The sequence below is a fragment of the Charadrius vociferus genome, unplaced genomic scaffold (genome assembly GCF_000708025.1).
Source record: "Charadrius vociferus isolate BGI_N301 unplaced genomic scaffold, ASM70802v2 scaffold477, whole genome shotgun sequence".
Classification (NCBI taxonomy): domain Eukaryota; kingdom Metazoa; phylum Chordata; class Aves; order Charadriiformes; family Charadriidae; genus Charadrius; species Charadrius vociferus.
This window is the reverse complement of record NW_009649449.1, coordinates 2,805,576-2,829,238: the sequence shown is the minus strand read 5'-3', so window position 1 is coordinate 2,829,238 and position 23,663 is coordinate 2,805,576. Positions and strand designations below refer to the sequence as shown.

The 23,663-nt window shown below is 45.5% G+C and overlaps 1 protein-coding gene across 1 annotated transcript; it reads left to right on the top strand.

Moving 5' to 3' along the window:
- The first annotated feature begins 4,919 nt into the window (after positions 1 to 4,919).
- Positions 4,920 to 10,158, top strand: TNFRSF18 (tumor necrosis factor receptor superfamily, member 18). Its single transcript, XM_009889663.1, has 6 exons — positions 4,920 to 5,094; positions 7,322 to 7,456; positions 7,924 to 8,011; positions 8,499 to 8,587; positions 9,557 to 9,697; positions 9,980 to 10,158. Exons 1-6 carry the CDS (start codon positions 4,920 to 4,922, stop codon positions 10,156 to 10,158), a joined length of 807 nt encoding a protein of 268 aa, XP_009887965.1.
- Positions 10,159 to 23,663: the final 13,505 nt, after the last annotated feature.

The window sequence follows — 23,663 nt, the reverse complement described above, 5'->3', positions numbered from 1 at the left end:
TTTTTTTTTGTTCTTTCCAAAAGGTTAGTGATTTGGACAGGTCAGCAAAGTGGTGGCTCCAGTGGCCCCAAGCGAAAAGGAGAAAATGAGGCTCCTGGCGATGTGTGTAACGTTCAGCTCATGGCTGGATATCCTTAAGGTGGGCAAAAGTAGAATTTGCAGCCAGTTCTGTAAATACTCATGGGAATGTGTGCCCTGAAGACAGGTACAATTGCCACATTGGGTGGCAATTCAGTGGGTGGAAGAATCCACTGGGTCTTCCTTCAAATCTCATTCTTGAGCACTCCTTCTAGTGTTATGTGTGCAGGTCATGGTAGCACAGAGGAGGGAGAAGGGATTAGGAGATCTGTAATGTTTTTTCTCCTGTTCCATCACTGTGCATTTATGTTTCAGCCTTAATCTGTCCTGAGCCACTGCATTTGAGGTCTTTTGCCACATGTGTGTCTGTGCCTCTCTCCCTTTGCTGAAGGAAGGAGAAACCCATCTTCCCCAGGTCTCCTGATACAGTGAGGCCCCACACTCAGAATTGAGGTTCATTTCTTGGAGACAGTCATGAAAGAGTAAGACCTCTTCATCCGTGACTGAGGAACTAGAGCCTGGCACGCAAGAGGCCCTTCGGTTCGAACTCCCGCGGCACAAGCCCTTACAGAGTCTCTCTTCAGAGGGACAGTAGCATCAGCGTTTGGATGCTCCTTTTTAGTGGCAACTGGGAACTGAACCCTGAGGCGTTTCTGAGCCTCTCAGCCCCTAACTTCTTCTCTTTTCCTCTTCAAGGCCATGCTACGTCTTCCTGCTTTGTGCAAAGGAGAAGGTACTGCGTGACATACGTGCTCAGACAACCCTGAAGACCACGTCGCTTCCAATGGCCTTTTAACCCTTGGGGTTATAATTTTGAACACAGGTCACGTGGATCGAAAGAAACTGCAGCCCACAGAACCCCTGCTTGTGCGTGAAGGTAAAGTCTGTAAGGATTCTTACTTTCTGAAAAGTCTTGGTTGAATATTGTCTAGTTAATCCTGTAGCTGCTGCGGAATAAAACCACCAAACAGGTGATGAGGTGAGAACTACTGCTTCTTGATGAGTGAAACAGGCATTTGTTCTGTCAATAGGTGCAGAGAGAGCTGGAAACCATACCGGACCAGGCAGCGGTGTGGAACCTGGCGGCATTGACGTACATCGTCTGCAGGACTGAGCAAGAAAGGGGTTGACAGATGAAATGTCACTACCTTACATCAGAGACAGGTGAGCTTAGCTTTAGAAAACCCCTAAAGATTTTGCAGCCAGATAGTCAGGTTGTCTCGGAAAGGTCACTGCTGACTCTACAGATTTAGCCTTGGCATGTGCAACTATTGTCTGTGATCTGACTGTAAATTTTCCATCATCTGGCAGTATATGTGCACGACCGTAGTGCTTGAACAAGAATGAAAACATGTAGTGACCAATTCAGAAAACACCAACATTGAAAAAAGGTAGAGGGAAATAAATTATTCGTTCCTATTCTGATAAACACCAGGTATCGGACGTCACATGCGCTAACTGCCTGCCTGCAGCCAGGCTTGGGGTTCCCTTCTCTACCACCTGCCCGTTGTCTTGGTAGGACCTTCGGAGGTCCCTTCTCTATTGCTGTGTTTATGATGCTGAGCAGAAGTCTGAATAACGTTCATATTTGGTATTTAGGCAGTGATGGTTATTAATGTCCATCTCGGAGCTTCAGGGAAATGGCCAATTCCTCCATCTGGAACAACTGCGCTGTCCTTGTCCCTTCTGATAGACAGGGTCTACCTATTGCCTCTGCTGTACTTCTATAGGTGAAGAAAGTACGGAATCAGAAGACAAAGTGTGGTGTCTAACTTAGGGACCTGATCTTTTACCACTCAAGTCTTTCTGTTAGTTATAAAATTACCCATCGCAGCTATTGCTGGAAGTAACAGTTCCTCCTGTTGGTTATTCAGCAGCATTAGTTACCGGTGACTGGTGTGCCAGGTATTCCAGGGCATGGCCTTGAGGTGTAACTTCCAGAAAGTGAGGCTAAATGACTCTCAGCTCCTCGGGACCCCAGCTTTGGCATCAGAACAACTGTCAGGGTCCCGACAGGTCTCCTCCACATCAGGATTGACAGTGGGACTCCACCACCCAGGGTACGGGTACACATGGCAAAGCCCCGGGGAGTTTCTGGGGAGCCTGAGCTGCATCCCTGGGGGAGTCTCTCAGCAGCACGCAGAACTCATCCCATCTCTTCCTATTCCCGAGTTACATTTTTCTCTTCACACCTCGTGTCAGCGTTACTCCTAAGACGGTTTGTGACATCCCACGATTTCTGTCAGTGTTGCCAGCTGCTGTAAGAGGGTTTGCAGCCCTTTGATGTTTGCAGGGAGACTACGTGCTATCTTCTAATGAAGCTGGAGGCACCTGACCTCCAAGGCAGGTGCTGCTGGGACGATAAAGAAATCTTGATTTCAAGTAATTTGGCTTTCCATCACAGGTCTTTTGTTCTTGCTTTCTTCATGCAGTTGAGACTAAATACCTCTTCCGCAGACTCTGAGAGAGACTTGCAGAGCCAGGGAGAGCGTTGGGCTCAGTGGGAAGGTGTATCCCCTCCTGTCCACAATCCCTTCATGCACGCACTGAGGATCTTCTGCAAGTTGCTGGTGTGGCATTTCTCCCCTGTACCAGTCTGTGCTGGGGAGGGGGTGAGGGCGAGGTGAAGATGGAGGGGACGGTTTGACCGGCACACCGTTTACCAAAGCAGTAGCAGCACTCGGTGTCGGGGCAGATGTGGGCTGCTCTGCCCGCAGGAATTTCGGCTGCAGCCGCAGTAAGGTGGAGGGGCTTAGTGTGCTCCGGCTATTCCTTGTCCTATTATGTGAGGAGGGGTATTTTCAAATGGTATTGCAGTCAGCCTGCCCTGGGGCGAATCTCCACGGAAGGGTTTCGAAACAAGTTCTCCTTATTATTGGCCTATTCTTAAAAGAGCCTGGGATAATAGAAACGTCCTCGGAGTCGGTCAGGGCTTGTGTGCACTTCAGAAATGGTCATAACTGGTTGGTCCGCAGAGTGTGTTGCTGCAGTGCCCAAGTGCCTAACAACTCGTCTTCTCTGCATAAGACTGCGCAGAGTTCTGAAGAGGGTGAGACAAAGTTCTGCGTGCTGCTGAGTGCCGTGTTTTCTGTCCAGGGCAGCACCCTGACCGGGACCTGTAAACCTCCCCGGTGCTGCCCGAGCATTGTGGTTACGCTGTTTGGAGGAGCTGGCGAAAGGAATCCTGACTTTGGGGACTGAACCCAAGAGCTGCCGGTTGGGCAGCAGCAGGCAGCGTGTCTGCGTTTCCACTGTGGCATGAGCGGTATGGGCTGTGACGGGCGTGAGGAGCAGCGCTGTGTGGGAAGAGGAGGGGATCTCCTGTGTGGCTGAAGTACAAAGTAGGAGGCTTTTAGTTTCCGAAACATAACATTTGGCCTCCTAGGGGCATTATGTGGGAAAAACTGACGGCAGAGACCTGTGTCTTTTGCCTGCTTGCAGCTAGTTTGGATGTCATCTTTTGATAGAAAGGTTTCTCCTAGCACATTTAAGGGTACCAGCAGCTTTGCAGCATACTTTTTTAAAACTGGAAGGGTCTGTTGCGTACCAAACCTATCTGATTGTTTCCAACCCATGATAGGAACGTGGGCGGATTCTTGAATAGACCAAAGGCTAAGTGAAGAGCGTGTTGACTAACCTACTCTTTGAGATCCGTAGATGAATCTTCAGGAGGAAAGCGCAGAATACACTGAAGGAAGAGTGGCGGTGGCTGTGTGGGAAGTTAATTCAGACTTCGTTGGCTGTGTATTAAGCTAAGGAATTAACAGGGCAAGTGTCAAATGCTGTAGGCATGGCATTTTCATCTCTCTTCACAGGTCTGACTTTCCCTTGCCTTGACCTATTTGTCACCACATGCGGTGTGGAAAAGAATCCGTTAAAAGCTGCTTCTGCGTGAGAATCCATTTGTTCAGTTGAGCATGAGGTTGGGTTTTAAATGCTGTCCTCACTGTGCACGCATGAAAGCAACCACAGGCTACAGGGGTCGCAGCAAACCCCGGGTGCAGTGGAAGCAGAAGGGGAAGGGGGGAAGGAGGCAAACTGTCTGCACGTACAGCGGAGATGGAAGTTTGCGTGTGCCTTTGTGTAAGGCAAGGCACTTTGGAATTGAAACCCAGCAGCGGGTGACGATTACAGGCAACGTGTCTGTGCCTACGTGCAATTTTACTGAGCAGCTGTCTTCTGTTACCTAAATCCCAGGGGCCTGGGGGTCAGGGGAGCTGTACGTGCCTCTAAAGAGCCCATTGCAGCCGTTTCCAGTTTTGGTACCAGGGCTGATCTTGCAGCCCGTGGGGAAGACAGTATTCTTTCTCTCGGTTTCATGGTATCCATGTGGAGTTACGTCAGCTCTGGAAAATAATTCAAGAGTTCTGATCCAGAGTTAAAGAGGTTGAAAACAGTTAACAGAATCAGAAAATCTGGGTGGATGGATGGATTTAATATACATTGCAATCTGGTAGTCAAATCCTTGAAGGTTTCTGAATTCATTAGGAACTCTTAAGTCAGAATGAAATAGTCTGAGAGCGCTAAAGTTCACACGCTAATTTAATTTGTATTAGTTTTCAATTGTATATCAATTTGCAAAATCCTTTGAAAATCAAATTACGTGACGCTACCTCTTGCTGCGAACCTGCTGCTCTCTTAATGGACTCACTGGTGCATGGTTGCATAGCTCTGCTTTTTTAAGAATTTGATGATGTAAAATAAAATCTTTTCCCCGCCCCTAAAGAAACAGGAAGAGTGCAGCCACAAAAAGCACAGTGCCCTTCCCACCGTGTCAGGAGAAAGAGGGAAGTCCTGATAGAAGCCCACCCTAGTGTGCTTTTGGTTGTATAGCTCCGGACATGACTGGACGGACGGGTGAAGTCGGTCACCTCAAGATTCGAGCTTGCTTGCTGCTGATGGTGTGCCTGTGGCAGTGGACACAGCAAACCCTGGCAACACCCTGCCGGGACGGTGAGCTGAGAATAATCAGTAAAGACGAAAAGAAATGCTGCCCCAAATGCAGCTCAAGCACAGGTAAAGGAATGATGCGTCTGTCTGCTTTCCATTTGTCAATGTTGTTTTATGTCAAGCAGGGTGATCAGGCGTGGGGAACAGGCGCGCACGTGTGTGTAAATGTATCTTGAGTAACTGTATATGCAAAACAGACCGGCAAGGGCTTCCCTCCTGCCTCTGAAATTCATAATGTGCCTCAGCTGTAAGCTTCAGAGTGGACTCGTGTTTCGGGTTTGTTACATGCTTATACTTGTTATTCTGCAGTGGGGAAGGGAAAGCTGAGTTTCTGTGGGTTGCTCTTGCTCACAAGGAGAGAAGGTGTTCACTTCACGCCGATTCTGAGCCTTTGCTCCGTTCTAACATGGTTTCAAAGTTTCTCTGTGAAATTCAGACTTCAGAGGGAATACAGGGGGTGATGCTCTCTGTAAGGCTTTGCAATTTGCGGTCCTGAAGAGAAAGAAACATCCCACTTCAGTCCCTCCATTCCACTGGCCTGTGCTTGTCCCAGAGCTACACGCATGGACAAGGTCTAAGGTGGTCATTACTTTCGACAGCCTGTCCTAACCTGGGTCCTTGCCTGGTGTTAGCATGGTGGCGAGGTGGTAATGGATTCTAACTTGCCTGTAACTTTAAGTCAAATTAAGGCACTAGAGATGGAACAGGCTATAGCTGCAGGACGTACTGGGTGACACTTCTGTGCCTGTTAGGCCGAAGGACATAACAGGGGATTCTACTGGCCTCTTCCATGGTCCGTTCCATGGCCTCTTCCATGGAACGATCACGCTGTTCTTCCTAATTTAGGGCTGTCTGTGACAGTAGCCAGAGCTGAACAGCAGGGAACATGCAGCTGTTTGTATGACCTACAGCGAGGACTGCGCCTTCCTTTTCTGTTTGTCCCCAAAGAGGGTCGCTGGAAGCCTTGGCTAGCTAGTATGGTAGTGCTGCTGTCCTGCAGGTTAGCCACAGGACTAGCTGAGAAGTTACATCGTTCATCGGTGCTTAGGTAGGAGTCAGCCTCCACTTGTTAGTAGCTTGAACATATCTGCCTCAGCCAACACCGGGGACATTTGAGTTCCCTGTGGAAGGAGTGAGCGGACGCACGGGACTTGTGGGAATGAGTAATAACTAGGTGAAGAGCTGTAGAGTCCTCAGGAGTGTGGAGACCCCAGGGTATATCCTTTCCCACAGAGATAAAGCACCCACAGAAAAAGCACCCCCAAGCTGTTTCCTTTTTGCTGCCAGACGTCGCTAAGTTGTGAAGGCCGGTGAGAGCAGGCCAGTGGGCAGAGGAAGATGTGGGCAGTTCCCTGGTGGCTTTATACGTTCCATCACCAACCTCAGGAAATAATCTTCGTGTGATCTGTGCTACTCACTGTGGGTTTTTAAGCACACTGTTGAACTGGTCAGCATGTCCCTTGATGTCTTTTTTTTTTCCTTTAAGGTTATACAGCTTCCTGGTTGAACAGCACTTTTCCTCTAACTGGTCTGCCACTGCCGGAAGGATGGCTTGATACTGTTTACTGATGGGATCGGTATATATCATACATCCTTTGCTTTCCTGAACCCAGGAGCCTCTCAGAATCAGAGATGATATTTATTGAGTGCAAGCAGAGTTCAGGACAGAACTCCTCTAGAAACAGAAGGACAGAGGGTAGGAAGGGTGCTGGCTTTATGGCTTGGGTTTAGACTCACTTCTGCCCCCAGAGCGTAGGAAGCAGCTGCTGTTGTTAGGAAAGGCATGGAAAAGGAGCTCTAGCGTCACTGGCCAAAGATCTTTTGGGCATCCCTCCTCTAACATGGCTCAGCCTAACTGGGAAGAGCTCCGGCAGTGTCCTGAGAGTTGACTGGATGGTTGGTTAATGTGTAGGGCTTCTCTGGGGCACTGGCGGTGCCCTCCTCACCCCACAGCATCTAAACCTGCACAATGTCGTAAAGCCAATCTGCTGCCTTACTTCTGTCTACCATGACCTGCACTGGTTTTCCAGGTAAGAGAGAAGGGTTAACAGTAGTAAGTCATGCAGTGCTCAGATAACCATTGAGTAAAAATCTGAGTGGTGCTGAACTTGAGTATTTTAGACTTTATCCAGTACGCATGGGAGTGACATCGTTCTGGTATCTGTTTTTTCCACCACAGCACAGTACGGAACTGTTTCACCTGTGCCAGCCAGTAAGACCAGTGGTTCAGTTCATTTCTGGCCTCTGTGACAAAGCCAAGTCTTAACTTTTTTTTTATTTTTCTTCATGACAGGAGACAACAGCACATGTCAAGATATTGAGGACCATGACTGCAAATGTCGTCAGGGATACAGCTGTATTGATAGCGCCTGTCTCTACTGCAAAAAACTGCCTGAATGCGGAGAAGGCGAGGAGCTGGTTAAGCTTGGTAACTACAGACACACTAGTGACTCTAAAAAGCAGAGTTCAATATAAACGGCGAGCTGAGCAGCAGTTTCCTTCACTTGTTATAACCTGCTTTTGGGAAGGCTGGTGATGCAGGCAGAAATGTCCGTGACTAAAACCCTTGCTTCCCTGTTTTCTAAGTCTTCCCTTTCTAAATTTGAGACTTTCGCTTCCACGCTCAAACTTTCAGTATTATTTTTCTTCCAAGCTGCTAGAACTGTCAGTAGAAAACTGTTTTACTCTGTGTTACTTCTTAACTTTACACCCTCTGCTGTCAGATCAGACTGTTCTGTACCTTTTCTGTAAGGGGTCTGCCCACCCGTTTCCCGAAACGCAAACAGGGTAACAACTGCTTATGTGCTTCTCCGAGTGCGTTGTACTCTATCCTGTTATCCCCATCTTGCAGTAAAGGCACTGACCACTAGTAATTCATGTTCTCTTTTCTTGTAGGCATTTTAGACTTCACATTCAAATGTAAACCATGTGAGACAGGAACCTATTCTAATGTTAAGAATGGCTGGTGCCGTAACTGGACTGAGTATGTATTTATTGATACTTTCCTTCTTTGGAAATATGCATGATAAAATTCTGAAATGATTAATGCTTAAATTAGAAAGTAAAATTGAATCAAAGATGAGATCACCAATGAGATTAAATGATCAATTTTTTAAGTTAATCAATATGATATTTCACTCTCTTTTGCCTTTATAAATAGTCAGTCTCAAAGCAGAACTTAAAACAAACTGTTGTGGATTGAACTTGCTTCCAAGTTGCAAAATTATGCCAAACATGGACATCACTTGGAACAAAGAGGTTAAAAAAAATACACACATCAACAATTGTGATGTAGTGTTAATTTGTTGGGGAACAGCCATAACTTTACCTGCACTGCTATAAAAAGGGAAAAAAGGAAAGAAGTTGTGGAATGAGTGGAGGGAGGGAATAAAGGGAGCCAAGAGAAGGGGTGGAGAGGAATGAAGGGAAAAGCAGGGACATTCTAAATGTGACTCTTATTCTTCTTTTAGTTGTGAAAGTTCTGGGTTTCTAACAATCAAGCAAGGCAACAGTACACATAATGCAGTATGTGGTTTCCCTTCTAAAGATTTGGAGCAAGGTACCTTCTCATAATGATTTGTTTCTTTGAGCCTATAACTTTTCTCTACACTTCTTCAGTTGGTGACTTGCTGCGTAGTTATCATCCAGAGTTTGCTATCATGAAAACTTGCTTTGAAAATTACTGTTGTGTTTCTTGCAATATTAATATAAGTAGAGTTGTTGACTCGGGCAAAGATTCCACCATTAAAGCACTGTCAGTAATAAATAGAGAAAATCCCAACAATTGTCCTTAAATAGAGCACGCTTACTTGGCAAATTGTTAGAATTTTCCGTTGAACTGCTCTTGCTGTTTTGCTTAGATTTCCTTAGGAAGACAATGGCTGTGTTAGTTATCCAGTTCCTTTACCTGTATCGGTTGAGCCTACAACATCCAGAATTGAAATTTCATGTCTTATCATGGATCAGATTAGGTGGGAATAAGCGGGTACGGGCTTTGCAGGTACTGAGTATCTTGAGGACAGCAAGCTGCGCTGCTCCGGCCTTTTCCCCCACGCTTGTCCCTCCAGTGAATGGGTGCCTTTCGAGCCCGGGCCCTTCGCTCAGAGAAATTGTTAGTTCTACTGAGACAAATGGCAAAAAGGTGCTGCAGTTAACTTCCATGAGGCAGACACAAGTGTGAAAATTTGGCTGGCTGTAATGCTATTCAGGGAAATGTTGAAGCTGAAACCCTCCAAAAGCAAAAACCAAAACAGAGTAGATAGAACGAGCGATAGGTGCGAGACAGAGACATTAAACAATGAGGAAATCAGGTGTGTGGGTTTTTGCATGAATGCTGCTTACCACAGACGGTGACCTATTGCACCCTTGACTTGGAGCATCTCAGTTTTATTGTTAATACCCACGCTGCTTTGGTTTTTTCCGTGGAAGATTGTTTTCTGCAGAAAGAGGAAATTAATCTCTAAATTTTCTTTTGGCAGTAGTCTTGGCATGTAATTTCTGAATCTTTATTAAATATATTTATCTGCAGCTCCTATTACAAATGACTCTCTATACACCACCATCCTGGCCATCCTTACTGCAGTGGCTGTATTTGTTCTCATCCTGCTGACCTTCTTCTTGCATCTCTGCATATGGTCACTGAAGAAGGAAAAATACCACACAGTTGATGGTGAGTGCACCTTTGTGGGCTTCTGTGTAGCTTTGCGGTGGAGAACGATGTCTCTGTGGATCCAGAGTCAGAACGGAAAACATTAAGTTGAATAAATAGAGTAAATACAGATTTACTCTGTGATTTTGGGCGGGTTACTTAGTTTCGTGAAGATGCAGTGCATCACTCGTATCTTTGCCCTTTCCTTGGAGTAGAGGGTGTATTGGCAAAGGTCGCGGGCGGCTGACTGACGTGTGTGAAGACCTCTTGTATGTGCAGTGCTTTTGCTTATTCTCACTGCAGATCTGGAACATAACTTCCCTAGGCTGCCGGTGGCTCCACAACTGGCGCACCAGAGAGAAGAGACTTACAGCTGTCAGTTTCCAGAAGAAGAACATGGAGACAAAACCCCAGAAGAAAAGCCTTGCTATTTCCACTCGCAGAGTTTACAACGGGAACAGATAAATTGCAATATGCTGTGAGAACGTGGAGCTGAGCTCAGCTTTTTGGGGGGAAAAAAAAAAAAAAAAAAAGGGATGAGCCGAGCGCCTAAAGCGTCGTTGTATACATGGCAATAAGGAATGGGTTCAGAGGGCGTTTCGCTTTGTTTCTTCTCAACAAACCTAGATTTAGAAACAGAAAAACTGCTAAGTCAGACGGACGCTCAGTTCAGCTGCCTTGCATTATTGCAAGTTTCCTGGATTGCTGGGTTTTTCGTTTTCACTGATGCTCTTTTCAACTTTGTTTGGGACCAGGGACCCTTCTTATTATTTCCCTTTGCGTCTTCTGCTCATGTCTCTGTGGCATTCCCACAGATGGAGACGTGGGTAGAAGGTTGGCGTCCCACCACCGGTCCCTGCAGTGCTCCAGGAAATACAGTAGTACCTATAGGGCACTTTCACAGTTTCTCCGCATTTCCAAGATGTGTCCTGATGCTCACCTTAAGGGAATAAGGCATTGAGCCTGGCAGCCATATCTACTCCTCCTCTCTCAGCAGACAGCGTTTTGCACTCCTGTCAAATTGCCCTCTTCGTTATCCAGCAAAAGGTCATTTCGTTAATCCATGAAATACTCTCCTCTCCGATCCTGATCCCGACAGATGGTGGCGGTTAGGCCCGTCTCGGCGCGCAGAGGTGCCAGTGTGAGACTGCCGTGGCCACAGCGTGTGTGCTTGCAGAGATTTTCCTGTGCGAGTTCTCTGATCCCCTCCAGGCGAACTAAGGGAAAAAGGGAGTGACATTTATCCTCCTCTTCTATAACTCAGCAATCCTGGGTCCCTGGAATACTACATTACAAAAGGGAGACTTCTGAAAGGCTCAGCTGAGAACCACACTGTCTAGAGGACGACATTCAGTTTAATGCCTCTTCTCACCTGGTTTATAGAGTAGGAGAAGACGGTGGAAGATGGAGAAAAGCCCAACATTTGTTCTTGATGCTTTTTTTCCCCAAAGAACCAAAGCATCTGCTGGCGCATCCCAGCGTAGCTCCAGTGACTTGATCATCAGCTGAGAGATGTTCCCCTTACTGAAAACTGTACCATGGAGAATTTTTTTTTTAATGTTAGTTTAGTGCTTCTCCAGTTTCAGAGCTCTAGCAGGACTAGAAGTAATTGTTTTGCCTGAATTTAAACGGGCAGGCTTCCAGCGAGAGTTGGTTGCTTCTTGTGAATTGACACTGATTTGAAATAAGAATCTGGTCTGTGGCTTCAACTAGTTAAAACTCGCGTGTCTTTTTTTATATAATTATTTTTGTGTTATGTGACTGCAATAATAGATTTCAAAGCCCTGGACGCCTTCTGGTTCGGCCTCCTGGTGAAGCTGCTTGCGGGAGACTCTTTTATGACCGAATCACTTCTGGGTAAAAATGAGTTTTGACAGCCTTCACGTGAAAGGTTATAAATATCTGACAGTACAGCCATTATATCAGCTTCCTCATGATTTCTTAGAGATAACATAAACTGTACAGGGCTTCTAAACTAAATCCTAACAGAATAATGAAATTTCTGTTAATCACCTTACTAAATACTCAGAGGGGATTATTCCAAGTCTGAATGACATGTGGTTTTAAGCAGGGCTCTGTGAAATTACAGTAGCTGCAGAGCAGGAGTTATTGCCTCCACAGATGTGTGTTGCAAAAGCACTTGAGCAGAGAATCCCGGGAAGTGGGACAGGGTATTACCTTGGTAAGCGAGTCACGTAGGCTCTGGGCTCCGAGGCAGGCTCGGTGAGACTGGATAACGGTCTACCTGTTAGACTTTGATTGAGGTGACTCCGTGACCTCTCTAGGCAATAAGGTCCAGTGACTGATTTCAAGTCAGAGAAGGAGAGAGAATTTGTTAGTTAAAATTTATATTATCCGTTACGATGGATCGATCCTTGGTTTCTCTAAGCTCTTATCCTGCTTCACAGGCTGTGGTTTTTAGACCTCTCTCTAAGCTCTTTCCAGTTGGTCTTTCTCAAATCCTTCTCTGGAGGAGGTCTTGGCAAGCTTGAATAAAGCTGAAGGATCAATTTTATGATTCATGAACATGGTTTTGTTGCTGAACATTTCTTCAGTGATTATATCAAGAGGAGGTATCCTGTCTTTTTTGCTTTTTACCTTTTTTTTTTATTTTTGTCCATTATGGGATCTTGTAACGGGGTGAAGTAATTGTAAGGGAAAATGAAGTGTAAAGGTTATCCTTATTCACTATAATCTTTTCCTCCAGAGTCCTATTTTAATCTTCCAGCTTCTCTGTTACTGCGTTTCCCGCAACTGACATCCCGATACCTGAGCTTCCCCCTCCTGCAGAATGGGAGCAGTGATACTTCTTAACCCTAGAAGAACGCTGGGAGACATAATTAGTACTTTCAGTGTATTTTTGCCTTCTTTGATCCTCTTACTGTTAATTCTTGTGTTACTGATAATTTTTTCCATAGGTATCCCTATGTGAAATTCACTTAAAAAAGAGTGAATTTTCCTCCGTTGCTTTGGGAAATGTGCAGATTCTTAACAGAGGTGAACTGGAGGTTCAGCCAAGGAGAGGTGAAAGCATTGGACTGGATTAAACAGGATAACTTTTTTGAAGTGTAAGACTGTCTCTGTCTTGTAAGCAGGTTCCCTGTGGGATTTAATATACTTGGAAGTTTGAACACTGACTAGTAAAGACACTTCTTGCTGCTCCTTCTATGTTGGCCATGTTTAGTCTTGGCTCTGTATTAACCCTTCTTGGTTTTTTAATGTTTTTAACAAGATTTCTGATTGTGACCTTTTGTAAAGGTAAAATAAACTTGAAAATTGAACAAAGTGCCTATGTGACATAATTAAGCAAATTGGAAAGGAAGGGTTTCATTCTTTAGGTTGTCCCAGTGTTCTTAGTTTTGCTTTCCCAATTCACTTCCCCTCTCTCACGATTTCAGCAATGTACCTGCAATCAAGTTCATCTGTCATTAAATTTTAGATCGGTGCACTTGCACTTTTTTCCCTTTTTAAGCAGGAGGCTTAATGTTTCCTGCCTAAACCATCTTTTCGGCGACGCGCTACCAGAAGAGCAGGAAACTGTGGCTGACAATTTTTTTCCATTCCTGATAATGGCAGAGAAGCAGCAACGTTTTGGGCAAAGAAAAAAAAAAAAAAAAGAAATAATTCAACAGAGCTTACTGTTTAAGGAATGAAAGATCTGAGTGTCTCATGGAAGGCTCGCGCCTCTGGCAACATGCGACAAATCTTGGTGGAGCATAGAAGACTTTCTGGGCTGTGGGTGTCGAATAGCCAACGCTACTGCCAGTTAATATTGAAACATGATGAAGAGAGCCGTATTATTCATTGGAAATTTGCACGGTGGCCTTTGGGTTTCTGTATGCCTACCTTGAATAGCGGTTCCACTTCCTGCTTACCTAACCACCTGACTTCACGCCTGCTTATTGATGGGAAAAGCAACCAATTTCCTGACTTCTTAAAGCTCCACTTCAGAGGGAAAAACCCAAAGCGTGAATCATTTAAGCCCTGGAGAATTTCAGTAGAAGAGCAGTTCTTTGCATCAAAGGAAATGAAAGCTATTGGCTCAGAAGAGTGAGCGTGTAAGAAAACACAGTATTTAAGTTTCCATTCAGAACGAACAGCAGCATTATTTTATCGGTGTGCATTTGCTGCAATATTTGAATCAGATCATGGCTGAATTTTCAGCTCAAATCCCAGAGTACATGGAGTCTTTTGAGTTCTGATTTGAACTTCAGGTTGATCTCTGTATATAGACTGTAGGCTAAAAAAGTCTTCTCCCTCAAATCATTTACATCCAATGGAATGTCTGTAACTTTTTTTTTTTTTTCTTGAATCTCTTTTCAAAAGAGAAGATAAAATATCCCTGAAAAATATTCCAAAGTTTCTAGAGGCTAAGTGATCAAGCACATTTAGAAATACAATTTTTCATTAACGTTATTGGCATGAGTAAATAGTTAAAATATGGTATACGGTGATATCTAAAAAACCAAGACGTTCCTTGACAGTGCTAACAGACGGGTAAATATGCAGGCTTCAAAATGACGACATCAAATTACAGCTTAACTGAGGACACAGCAAGCTTTACACTATGTGCAGGTGAAGCTTAAAAGGTGTATTACATGCTTGCAGAAAAAAAAAAATGCTATTTTTTGTGGGACACTTGGTAGCACTTAGTCCTTGTTTTATTAGGAGTTGGCCAGCATTTATCTTAGAATCATAGAATCGCTGAGGTTGGAAGGGACCTTTAAGATCATCAGGTCCAACCATTAATCTAACCTGACAAAACCACTTCTAAACCATGTCCCCAGGTACCACGTCCCCCCTTTTTTTAAACCCCTCCAGGGATGGCGAATCCACCCCCTCCCTGGGCAGCCTCTTCCAATCTTTGATAACCTTTTCTGTGGAAATTTTTTTCTTAATACCCTATCTAAACCTCGCCTGGCACAACTTGAACCCATTTCCTCTCATCCTATCACTTGTCACCTCTTAAACTTCTCTTTGAGTTGTCCTATGAAGTAAGGAATCTAATTCTAAAAAAAGGTTGTTGAGTAAAGGCCTGTTGCCGTTTAGTGGGAGTCTTTCCTAAATACGTATTTTTGTCACATCACTGTGGGGCATGTTTGGCCTCACCGGCAATTCTGATGCCGTCCCTGACTTGGCGTGCTTGAATCCATCCACAGGTGAGGACGGGGATCGGTCCTTACAGAGAGCCGGGACTGGGAGTGGGGACTCTAAAAAGTGGGTACCGCTTCACTCAGTGTCCTGGTTTGGGCTGGGCTGGCCGCTAAAACGAACGATGAACCGGGATATTATGAAATTTCTGGAGCAATTCTGTTTATACAACGGAGGTGGATGAAGTCTCCTATGTATGTGCCTCTTCGTTCTGCTTTCCGTGTTGTTTCAGACCTGATCAGCCAAATCTTTCACCATCTTACGAGCTGGCTCTTCGCGCACGTGGGCTTTGATAATGCTTAGAAAGGAACACCACGGGCAAATTTTAAGAAGTTACTGGTATAAGATGCGATGTGGTTTCTTAGAAGTTGGTGTCACTCAGCTGTGCCCGAGGCTGTCTTGCCCGCCCTTGGGAAAGGGGAAGGGGTACAGCGAGCGCCGAAACTGGCCTTCAGGAGGGAAACCTCCCAGTGCTCTGAGGTCTGGGATCCTCCAGGGACCTACCGCTGAAGTTAGAACCAAATTTAGCAGCTTTTTCTCTGATTAACCTGTATTATTTTCCTGTGATACCATTTCGCGTTTCGTGCGTCTGATCTGGGTCTGTATTCTTGAATTTTGACTTCTAAAAGGAAAAGAAAAAAGGTATGATGGCCGAATTTCAGGGCATTTCGTGGCACCCAGCAGAGGAGAGGAGTTATCTTTGTTTTCGTGCACCTTCTCCAAAAGTTTAACAAAAAAAAAAAATTCTCCTGGATCTCTAATTTTTCAGGATTTTCTCTGTGTGTAAATGTTTAAGAAACTTCACACTGCTAAGACACGGTTTTCAGCATTGTTTAAAACAATGTTGGACGCTTAGAAGTGGCTTGTTGTTCAGAATCCGATAAAGACCTCCTCATGAGGTTTTAGGAAATGCAGGGTAGCAGTTAGGAGGATAATACCCCTTAACACCCTTTTATGTCTTCATTCATTTAAGTACATAAATAACGATCGCGGGTGTTTTGGGGCCCCAGTGAGCTCTGGGGATTTCTTCATCTTTTAGCTGCAGAAAAAGAGTGAAATAGTAACAGGGTAAGAAAAACGCTTGTGGGATGGAAACAGCTTTTCTCGTACGAGAGGTTTTGCTCAAACAGAAGGCAGCCAGGGATACATGCAGGCAGAGTTTTGTTATGCTCCCGTGTCTGCTCACGTTTCCTGCAAATTATTAGTGTTTTGAAACTGAGGAAGGTAAAACGCTATTTTCACGGGACTGCCTGTCCTTAATTGTGTTTGTCTCCTTTCCCGAGGAAAGGGAAATTAAGCAGTTGTGTGATTACACGCCTGTTTTTCCAAATAGCTTTTCAACTTACTGCCTAGTTTCAGCCCGACCTGGCAAAAATGTTCAGTTCTTAAAAGCAGCAGGAAGAGACTCATAATTTGTGGTGATCGTGGGCATACTTTTGTTACAGTTTTTTCTTTTTCTTCTGAAATTGTTGAATTTCTTTATTATTTTTTTTTTTCAGTGTACGCAGCTGTTTGTTTTCTTGATTTACACGTGGCCAGTGTGTGCTGCGTGAAGGAAAAACTGGGATAGAAGAGGGACCGTGGGACCACACAAAGCTGTTCAGGTGAGTTCACAGCTATATCACGGGTGCAACCTGGATAATTAACCTCCAGGTAACCAAGAGCTTCTGTTTGAAATTAAGTGCTTGGTTGGTCGGGTTTGTAGCAATGCTTCCTTTTCAGTGCTACCTGTGTGTAGAGCAGGGAAAAAAAATCTTAAGGTGTTCAAAATCCAAATGAAGTATTTTCAAATCATCAAAATGAACAGATTTGATTCAACCTGGAAGTTTTTGGGTTGTTCTTCTTGGATGGTAGAAGACAGCAGTGAGTATTTGGGGAAACAATTTTTGATTTGTGAAAACTTCCAGGATTAATACTTTGTCTTGATTTTGGCAGGGAAGAAGACCTATGGAAAAGGGACTGTTCACCATCAAGACTTGCGCTGTGCCTGCCATTTCAGAGGAAGGCAATGGCTCTCCAGGCCAACAGTTACCCAAATGCCGCTTTCTACGCATGGTTTAAGCTCAGGTAAATGGGTTTTATTTATAGTATTTACACGGTATTTTACAATGGTTCTTTTTCTGATAAGGCTCAGGCAATAAATATAGGAAAAAAATGGAGAAAGATTTCTCTTTGAGGCGTATGTAGAGCTGAGATCAGAATTACAAGATCCAACATTCTTTGCAGTGGCCCATTCAGAACGGTTGCCAGTGGAGAAGAGTTTGTGTGCAGACCCTTGTTCACCTCTCGGTCTGAAAGCAGCTTGGTTTTCATTTTCCAGTCTATTCTTACTTGTTCTTGCAGCTTCTTCCCTTTCTGTTGGGATCGTATTCAGCATACCTTCTTCTTGTCACTGCATGCTAATGTCCTGCTGATGTTGCCGGGATTTCTTCGGGATGATTGGTGGTGGCTGAAGAGTCAGAGGATCACGGATTTTCTCTGGCTGGAACATATTTTCAGCATGTGAATATCCAAACTTTGCTAAGAATTTACACGCTAGATAAACGTAGCCACGCTTGACTACAGAATAGCCATTTCGATTAATAAATGCTCAGAGCCCAACACCTCTTCTGCTTTTAAAACATCCACTCCTGATTCACCTTTCTCTCCTCTGAGCCTGTATAGGGTTATCCACTGTGCAGGGTGTGCTGTACGTTCTGGCCAACAAAAAAATGATTGACTGAAAACTAGAGTTTTTGAAGGAAATAACTCCAGTTTACACGGGTATAACCTGCAGGGAACCAGGGCATACGCTGGTAGTGCAATCGCGAGTATTTTAGGAGGTAGTGTGATATAATGTGTCTTTCTAGCTTCATGAAATAGAGTCCGATGGCCTGCCCCCTCCCCTCAGCAGTTCTCCTTGTTTCAGTATGTGATTCCCATTGAAATCAGTGCAAGTTGGGTGCCTGGCTATCGCGCTTTCACACCTAGAGCAGGTAGATGTTTTGCCTAAGAGGGCCCAAATTCCATCCCTGCTGACGGAGTGGTTTTCTTTTTTTAAACACCTGCTGATGTTTTACTGGCTAAATGGATGAGGTTTATCAGAAGAAAGATAGGCTTGAAGACAACTGCCTACTCAGGTGGGTCTTTTGTGGAAAAGGAGAAGAAAAATTGGGAGGATGATACATCTTAGGTGCATCTATGGCTGGGAAAATCCCAGGCTTGAAAAGAGATGGTGCTGCAGTAAAGTTATCTGAAAAAATACCTTCTGTAGGTAGAAGAGGCATTTTTCATAATCCTCTGCTGTGGAACAGGTGATAAGGATTGGTTCTGTCAGGCTTCCTGCAAGACATTAGCAGGGAACGGTTTGGTGATGGAAAAGCCTGCAAAGTTTGCCGTGGCACACAGTTTATTAGTGAGGAAAGTCAGAGGGACTGTCCCTTGTGGGAAGGCAACCTCATAAGGTGACCCATCCTCAAGGTAAGCTGGAGCACCGGGGTTGCTCAGGTTCTCATTAGAATCACAAAATGGTTGAGGTTGGAAGGGACCTCTGGAGGTCACCTGGTCCAGCCCTCCTGCTCAGGCAGGGCCACCCAGAGCCAGTTGCCCAGGACCACGTCATGTCCAGACAGCTTTTGACTATCTCCAAGGTTGGAGACTCCCCCAACCTCTTTGAGCAACCTCTCCCAGTGGTCGGTCACCCTCACAGTAAAAACCTGTTTCCCTGTGGTCAGACAGGTCCGCCTGTCTTTCATGGCTCTCATCTCTCTTTCTCAGTTACGTACCTGTGATTTCAAACTGTAACCTCCCCAGCACGGCCGATTTCTCCTTTGCCTGGATTCCAGTTAGAGGGAGTTTTCCCTTCAAAGAAGAAAAGAAAAAAGGTGCTTTTCCTTTGGCTCCTCCTTTTTCTCCTTGCTATTCAGATGTTTCATCACCCGGCGCTGCTCACTAGCTCCAGCTCCTTTTACTTCTTCACTTATTTGACCATTTCCAGTATTTCCTCTGTTACCTTGTACGTGATTGCCGTTCTGTCCTTATCCACGGAGAGGAAAAGCAGATCTTCTGGAAACAGGATCAGCAGTCTTTCCTCGGAGTCCTGTGGAAAAAAGACATCTTGGAGACAGCAGAAACATTCAATAACTTCCACTCGATGGGTCTGTCTCAATCGAAGGCAGAATATGGAGTGTAAGGACTATGACAGTACACCAAAACCTGGAACTGTCTGAAGCACCCGGTTGCTCCGGTGCCAGCCACAGATACTGGTCTTTATATTTCTTATTCAGGTTGGCTATTCACCACTTACAAAGCTGATCGGGTATCACAAAGTGGTGAGGGTTTTTTAGAATAGGTCAGGTACGCATCTGCAAGGAGATGTTTGGAAAACGTTGGTCTTGCTGTGTGATGGGAAAAGGGTAGATTAATCCCTCCCAGCTCTGCTCCCTTGGAAGTTGTGGGCAACTGTTTGGACACATTGTCAGAAGCAGCTTTCAGAAATACAACTGCATTTCCTTTTGTCTCTTTAATACTGTGAGACTTTGACATAATTACCCTTTTTTTTTTTTTCCTCTTTTCTTTACGCAACAGTATCACGTGAGCCTAAACTTTCACTGGTTCCAGTCTTCAAGCCACCCACACATCAGACTGGTAGACGTTGTATGTTACCCCCATGCAGCCACCAGCCACTTGCACCGTGGTCAAATACTGTATCCTTCCCAGATGCTGAATAGGTTTTCCTTCCCACTTCAGAATGGTGTTACACCACAGATGTCTCATCAACTCCCGTTTCTTCCATTGCTCATCACACGGCACCTGTTTGTTGAGTTTTTTTTTAGAGACAGAATAAAATGAGATAAAGCTACAGGTATGTTTTTCAGGGTTATAGGGTCATAAAAGAAAGGTAGTTAGGATATATGCTTGGAAACTGGGAAACACATGATGAGGTTCCTAGTTTGCTGTGGCTTTCCTGCCTACTTGAACAAAGTCAGGCGTACTGTGGTTTCACGAGCAGCAATTGAGACAACCGAACAGCTTTAGCCATTAAAAGGGAAAGCTCCCAGTTTCCTCCTGCCCCTCGGAAGAGATTGTTTGAGACACTGGTTTGATTTGAATTAGAATTTCGTCTTAGTTCAAAGCACTTTGGGCTTGGCATGCAAGTCCCGTTATTCGGGGGTATTCTCCTTTTCCTTCAAAGTCGCGCTGCCCGGCTAACAGGGGAGTGGGACTCGATGCGAGCTCACGGTGTACATGGCTATGCCGAGTCCTGGATGGATTTCCACGATCTATATTGAATCCTTAGAGCGGGACCACCTGGGCTAACTACTGTAAAATTAGCTTGTGTCCATTAACTGCCATCAATTATGTGAACTGTGGGGAACGGCAGCGATCAGCAGCTCCTACGGATGGCTGGTCTGGGGTTGTACTTTCTCCCCCCAAACCGAAGACACAACCAAGGTGCGGTGTTGCCCTAGAGTCTGTGCCACGCGAGACATCGAGGACAGCAGAGTGGGTGTTTAAAAAAGGGGAAACCTTAGCAGAACTGTTAGTAAATAACACTAGGGAGGGGGAAAAGACAAGCTGGCTTTCCGGTTGGCGCTTACCCATTAGGAATCTGAGCGTACCACCTCATGGACAAAAGCTTTGGAGGACTGGTTGGATTCCCCAAGGCAGGGTGGTGCGGGCGTTCGCGATGGCAGCGTAACCCTGCCATCTTGTGACCCGTGTGGATGTTGCAGTGTGTCGCTCGTGTGGCAGCGTGTATCGAAGAGTAAGGCTTTATTTTGTGACTGTAACTAAGAGGAAATTTAATGTATTTTCTTTTTACCAGTGTAGTAGTTACATCTCGGGAATAAAAAATGATTGGTAATTTTTCTAAAATCTCTCATGAGCATAGAGTAGCGGTTGCAAATTTGTGTGTAGTGAGTTTTCTTGCCATAGCCTAGAACAGCGCCCTCAAGCACCACCACTCTTCACTTCCACCCTGCATTCTAAAAATCCCTGAAAAACCCTGTCCACTTTCAAAGCCGCCACTGTTTCCTGTTTTCATCCCATTCTCTTTACATCTCTTCTGCAGTGACAAGTTACGCCGGGGGAGGTTTAGATTGGATATTAGGAAAAATTTCTGCACCAAAAGGGCTGTCAAGCACTGGAAGCGGCTGCCCAGGGAGGTGGTGGAGTCGCCATCCCTGGAGGTGTTTAAAAGACGCGCAGACGTGGTGTGGAGGGACATGGTTTAGTGGTGGTTTTGGCAGCGTTAGGTTGACGGTTGGACTTGAGGGTCTTAGAGGTCCCTTCCAACCTAGACAGTTCTATGATTCTATGACTCACCAGAAAAGAGATACTATTGTTGGGGTTGACTGGGCAAGGAGCGTTTGCCATCTTGATTTGGTGCTGGAGGTGCCGAACCCACATTTCAAAGTCAGCTGAATTCTGGCAGCAAACGAGCCTGGGTTCTATCATGGACCCTGTGCAAAGAAACATAGAAGCCCTGGGTCTGAGGAAGGGCGGCCGCCATCTGCCTTTGAGCCCAGTGGGTGAGTCTGTGTGCTGCCCTTCCACTCTGTCATTCGCTATCCCTAGAGCCGTGTTCCACCTCTGCTCTGATATCTCATGGTGAAACAAGCTCATGTCTGTCTCGTGTTGTTCTTGACGGCAGATACTGGGTGGGCACTGGGACAGTTAGGTACCTTCCTTGTTCTACACACAGACATCAGCATTTGCCTCCTGTTTAGTTTAAGAAAATTAGAGTGAAAGGGAACCTATCATTTATATTGCCTTGCACGTGAGGAATTCTAGTTAACCCTGAGGCATTTGTGGCTTAAGACGGTGCAGCAGTTGTGTCCACCTGTAAAAACTAACATTCCAAATTCCTTCCATCTCGCTATGTCTCATCCCTCTGTGTAACTGTAGCATGTGCTGCGTGTGAGAGCCCAGTCCAGAAAGGCCTGGCACGTTCTCCAGCGTGGCTGAATGTTGGAGAGGAGGCATGGCCCTTCTTCAGTGGTCCCCCACATGGCTGCATAACCCCTCTCATCTTCTAGTGGGAGGTGTCCCTGCCCATGGCAGGGGGGTCGGAACTACGTGATCTTCAAGGTCCCTTCCAACCTAAACCATTCTATGATTCTATGATCTTCTAGCCACGTAGGCCAGTCCTTGAAGGCCAGAGCGTGGGTATCACTGCTTTGTGACCATCACAGGCCCCTTCAGGAACTGCAGAACAGGCTTACCAGAGATTTCAAATGTGTGGCTGACTGCACTCGCAATCTCTCTCAGACGCATCCCAGCAAGAGGAAGGAGACCCTGGTGTGGTAGGGAATTGTGTTAGAAATTGGTTGGTAACAACAACTTCTCTGTGTCCCACCGCGGTCCCTCTGATGTACAGTGGAATGCTTTTCTGCAAGCCAGGCCAAAGAACTTCCCATCCTTCGAACCTTTGACTTTAAGGGACTCTGTGTGCGATGACATTCAGCTCATTGTCTGAAGACATCGGAAATGGGGGGGGTTTATTCATGTTTCCCTGCAAGTAAAATGACTGTCCTCCTTCATAAAATGCTCTGAGATAGAGGGGTGAGCTCCACCGATAGACCAAGGCTGGTCTTGAAAAGTACTTGGTATAAACTAGATGGAATTTCATCTGCTTTGCAGCCTCCCCTTCTTTAATTCCTGCCCCCTGCCCCGAACCACGCTAGGAGACTACGCTCATGTTCAGGCCCTACTTTGTGTTTTGGATCCTGTATTTCATGAACTGATGATTTCTTTTCTGTGTCCTCTTACGCCACCAGTCTTTACTGATGGAGGGACTTTTTGTCGACTGCAGTGTTACACAGATCAAGGACCTTCTTTCTCTAGCTATGGAGTTTCCTAGTGTGGCTCTCTTTTTGTCTCAGGTTGTATACCCACGACAGCCATCGGGATACGTTGCTGTGCTGAAGGCAGCTCTTCCGGATATGTCTCTCTTTGGTACACCGTGTCTGCTCCTCCAGTATACCTTTACTAACTCTCTCCTGTAATCTCCAGCTCTTTCGACCTTCTTTCGATACTTCCTTGTTCACTAAGCTCACTCCTACAGAGCTGCATTCCCTCTCCGTGGATAAACAAATCAAGGGGGCAGCGAACAGATCCTAGGCGTATAAGTAGAAATTGGCACTTCTCCTTCAATCCCTGGAGCAGACTCGCTTCCCTGTTCCAAGCAAGCTGAAAAACGGCGAACTGTGAGCTACTGTGCTGGAAAACACGGCAAAGCTCCGCTGAACTCAGCGAAGTGTCTCTGTCTTGGCTGATGGGACCTGCACGTGTTTGCTGCATCCTGAGCCTTCCCCTTGGCAGGGCACCGAGGGTGGGTGTACTCTGTTTGCCACGTACGGGCTAGAGCTATGAGCAAAGAGATGTTTAGGAAATCTTGAATATGAGCAGGGATACCAGAGATACAGAAGGATTCTTGTGCTTTACCTTGTACACAAATGCCTTCTTTCTGCGATCCACCGAAAGAATCAGCAAGTGGAAGGAGGACAGCACAACGTAGCATTCGCACATCTCCTGTTGAAATAAAAACAGTTATCTTTCCTCCAAAAGGTTTCCAATTTTTTTTATTTTTTTTTAAGGAAATTATATTTCCTCAAAGGTCTTCACCTTCCCTTCCTTTCTGCGGATGCAGTTCTTAGTGCATCGTTATGTACAGACAGCGCTGACGGGCTGTCGTGGTTGGTGACGAGGAGCTGTGCGGTGTTCAACGGCTGGACTGTCTTGCACTAGGGCACAGTTTGACTGAAGCATATGTCAGTACTTTGTAATTTTATCTCATCTTTCCTTAAATGGTCTCTGTGTGCTCTCTGAGCTCTAGGAAGCCAGACCGCGGCAT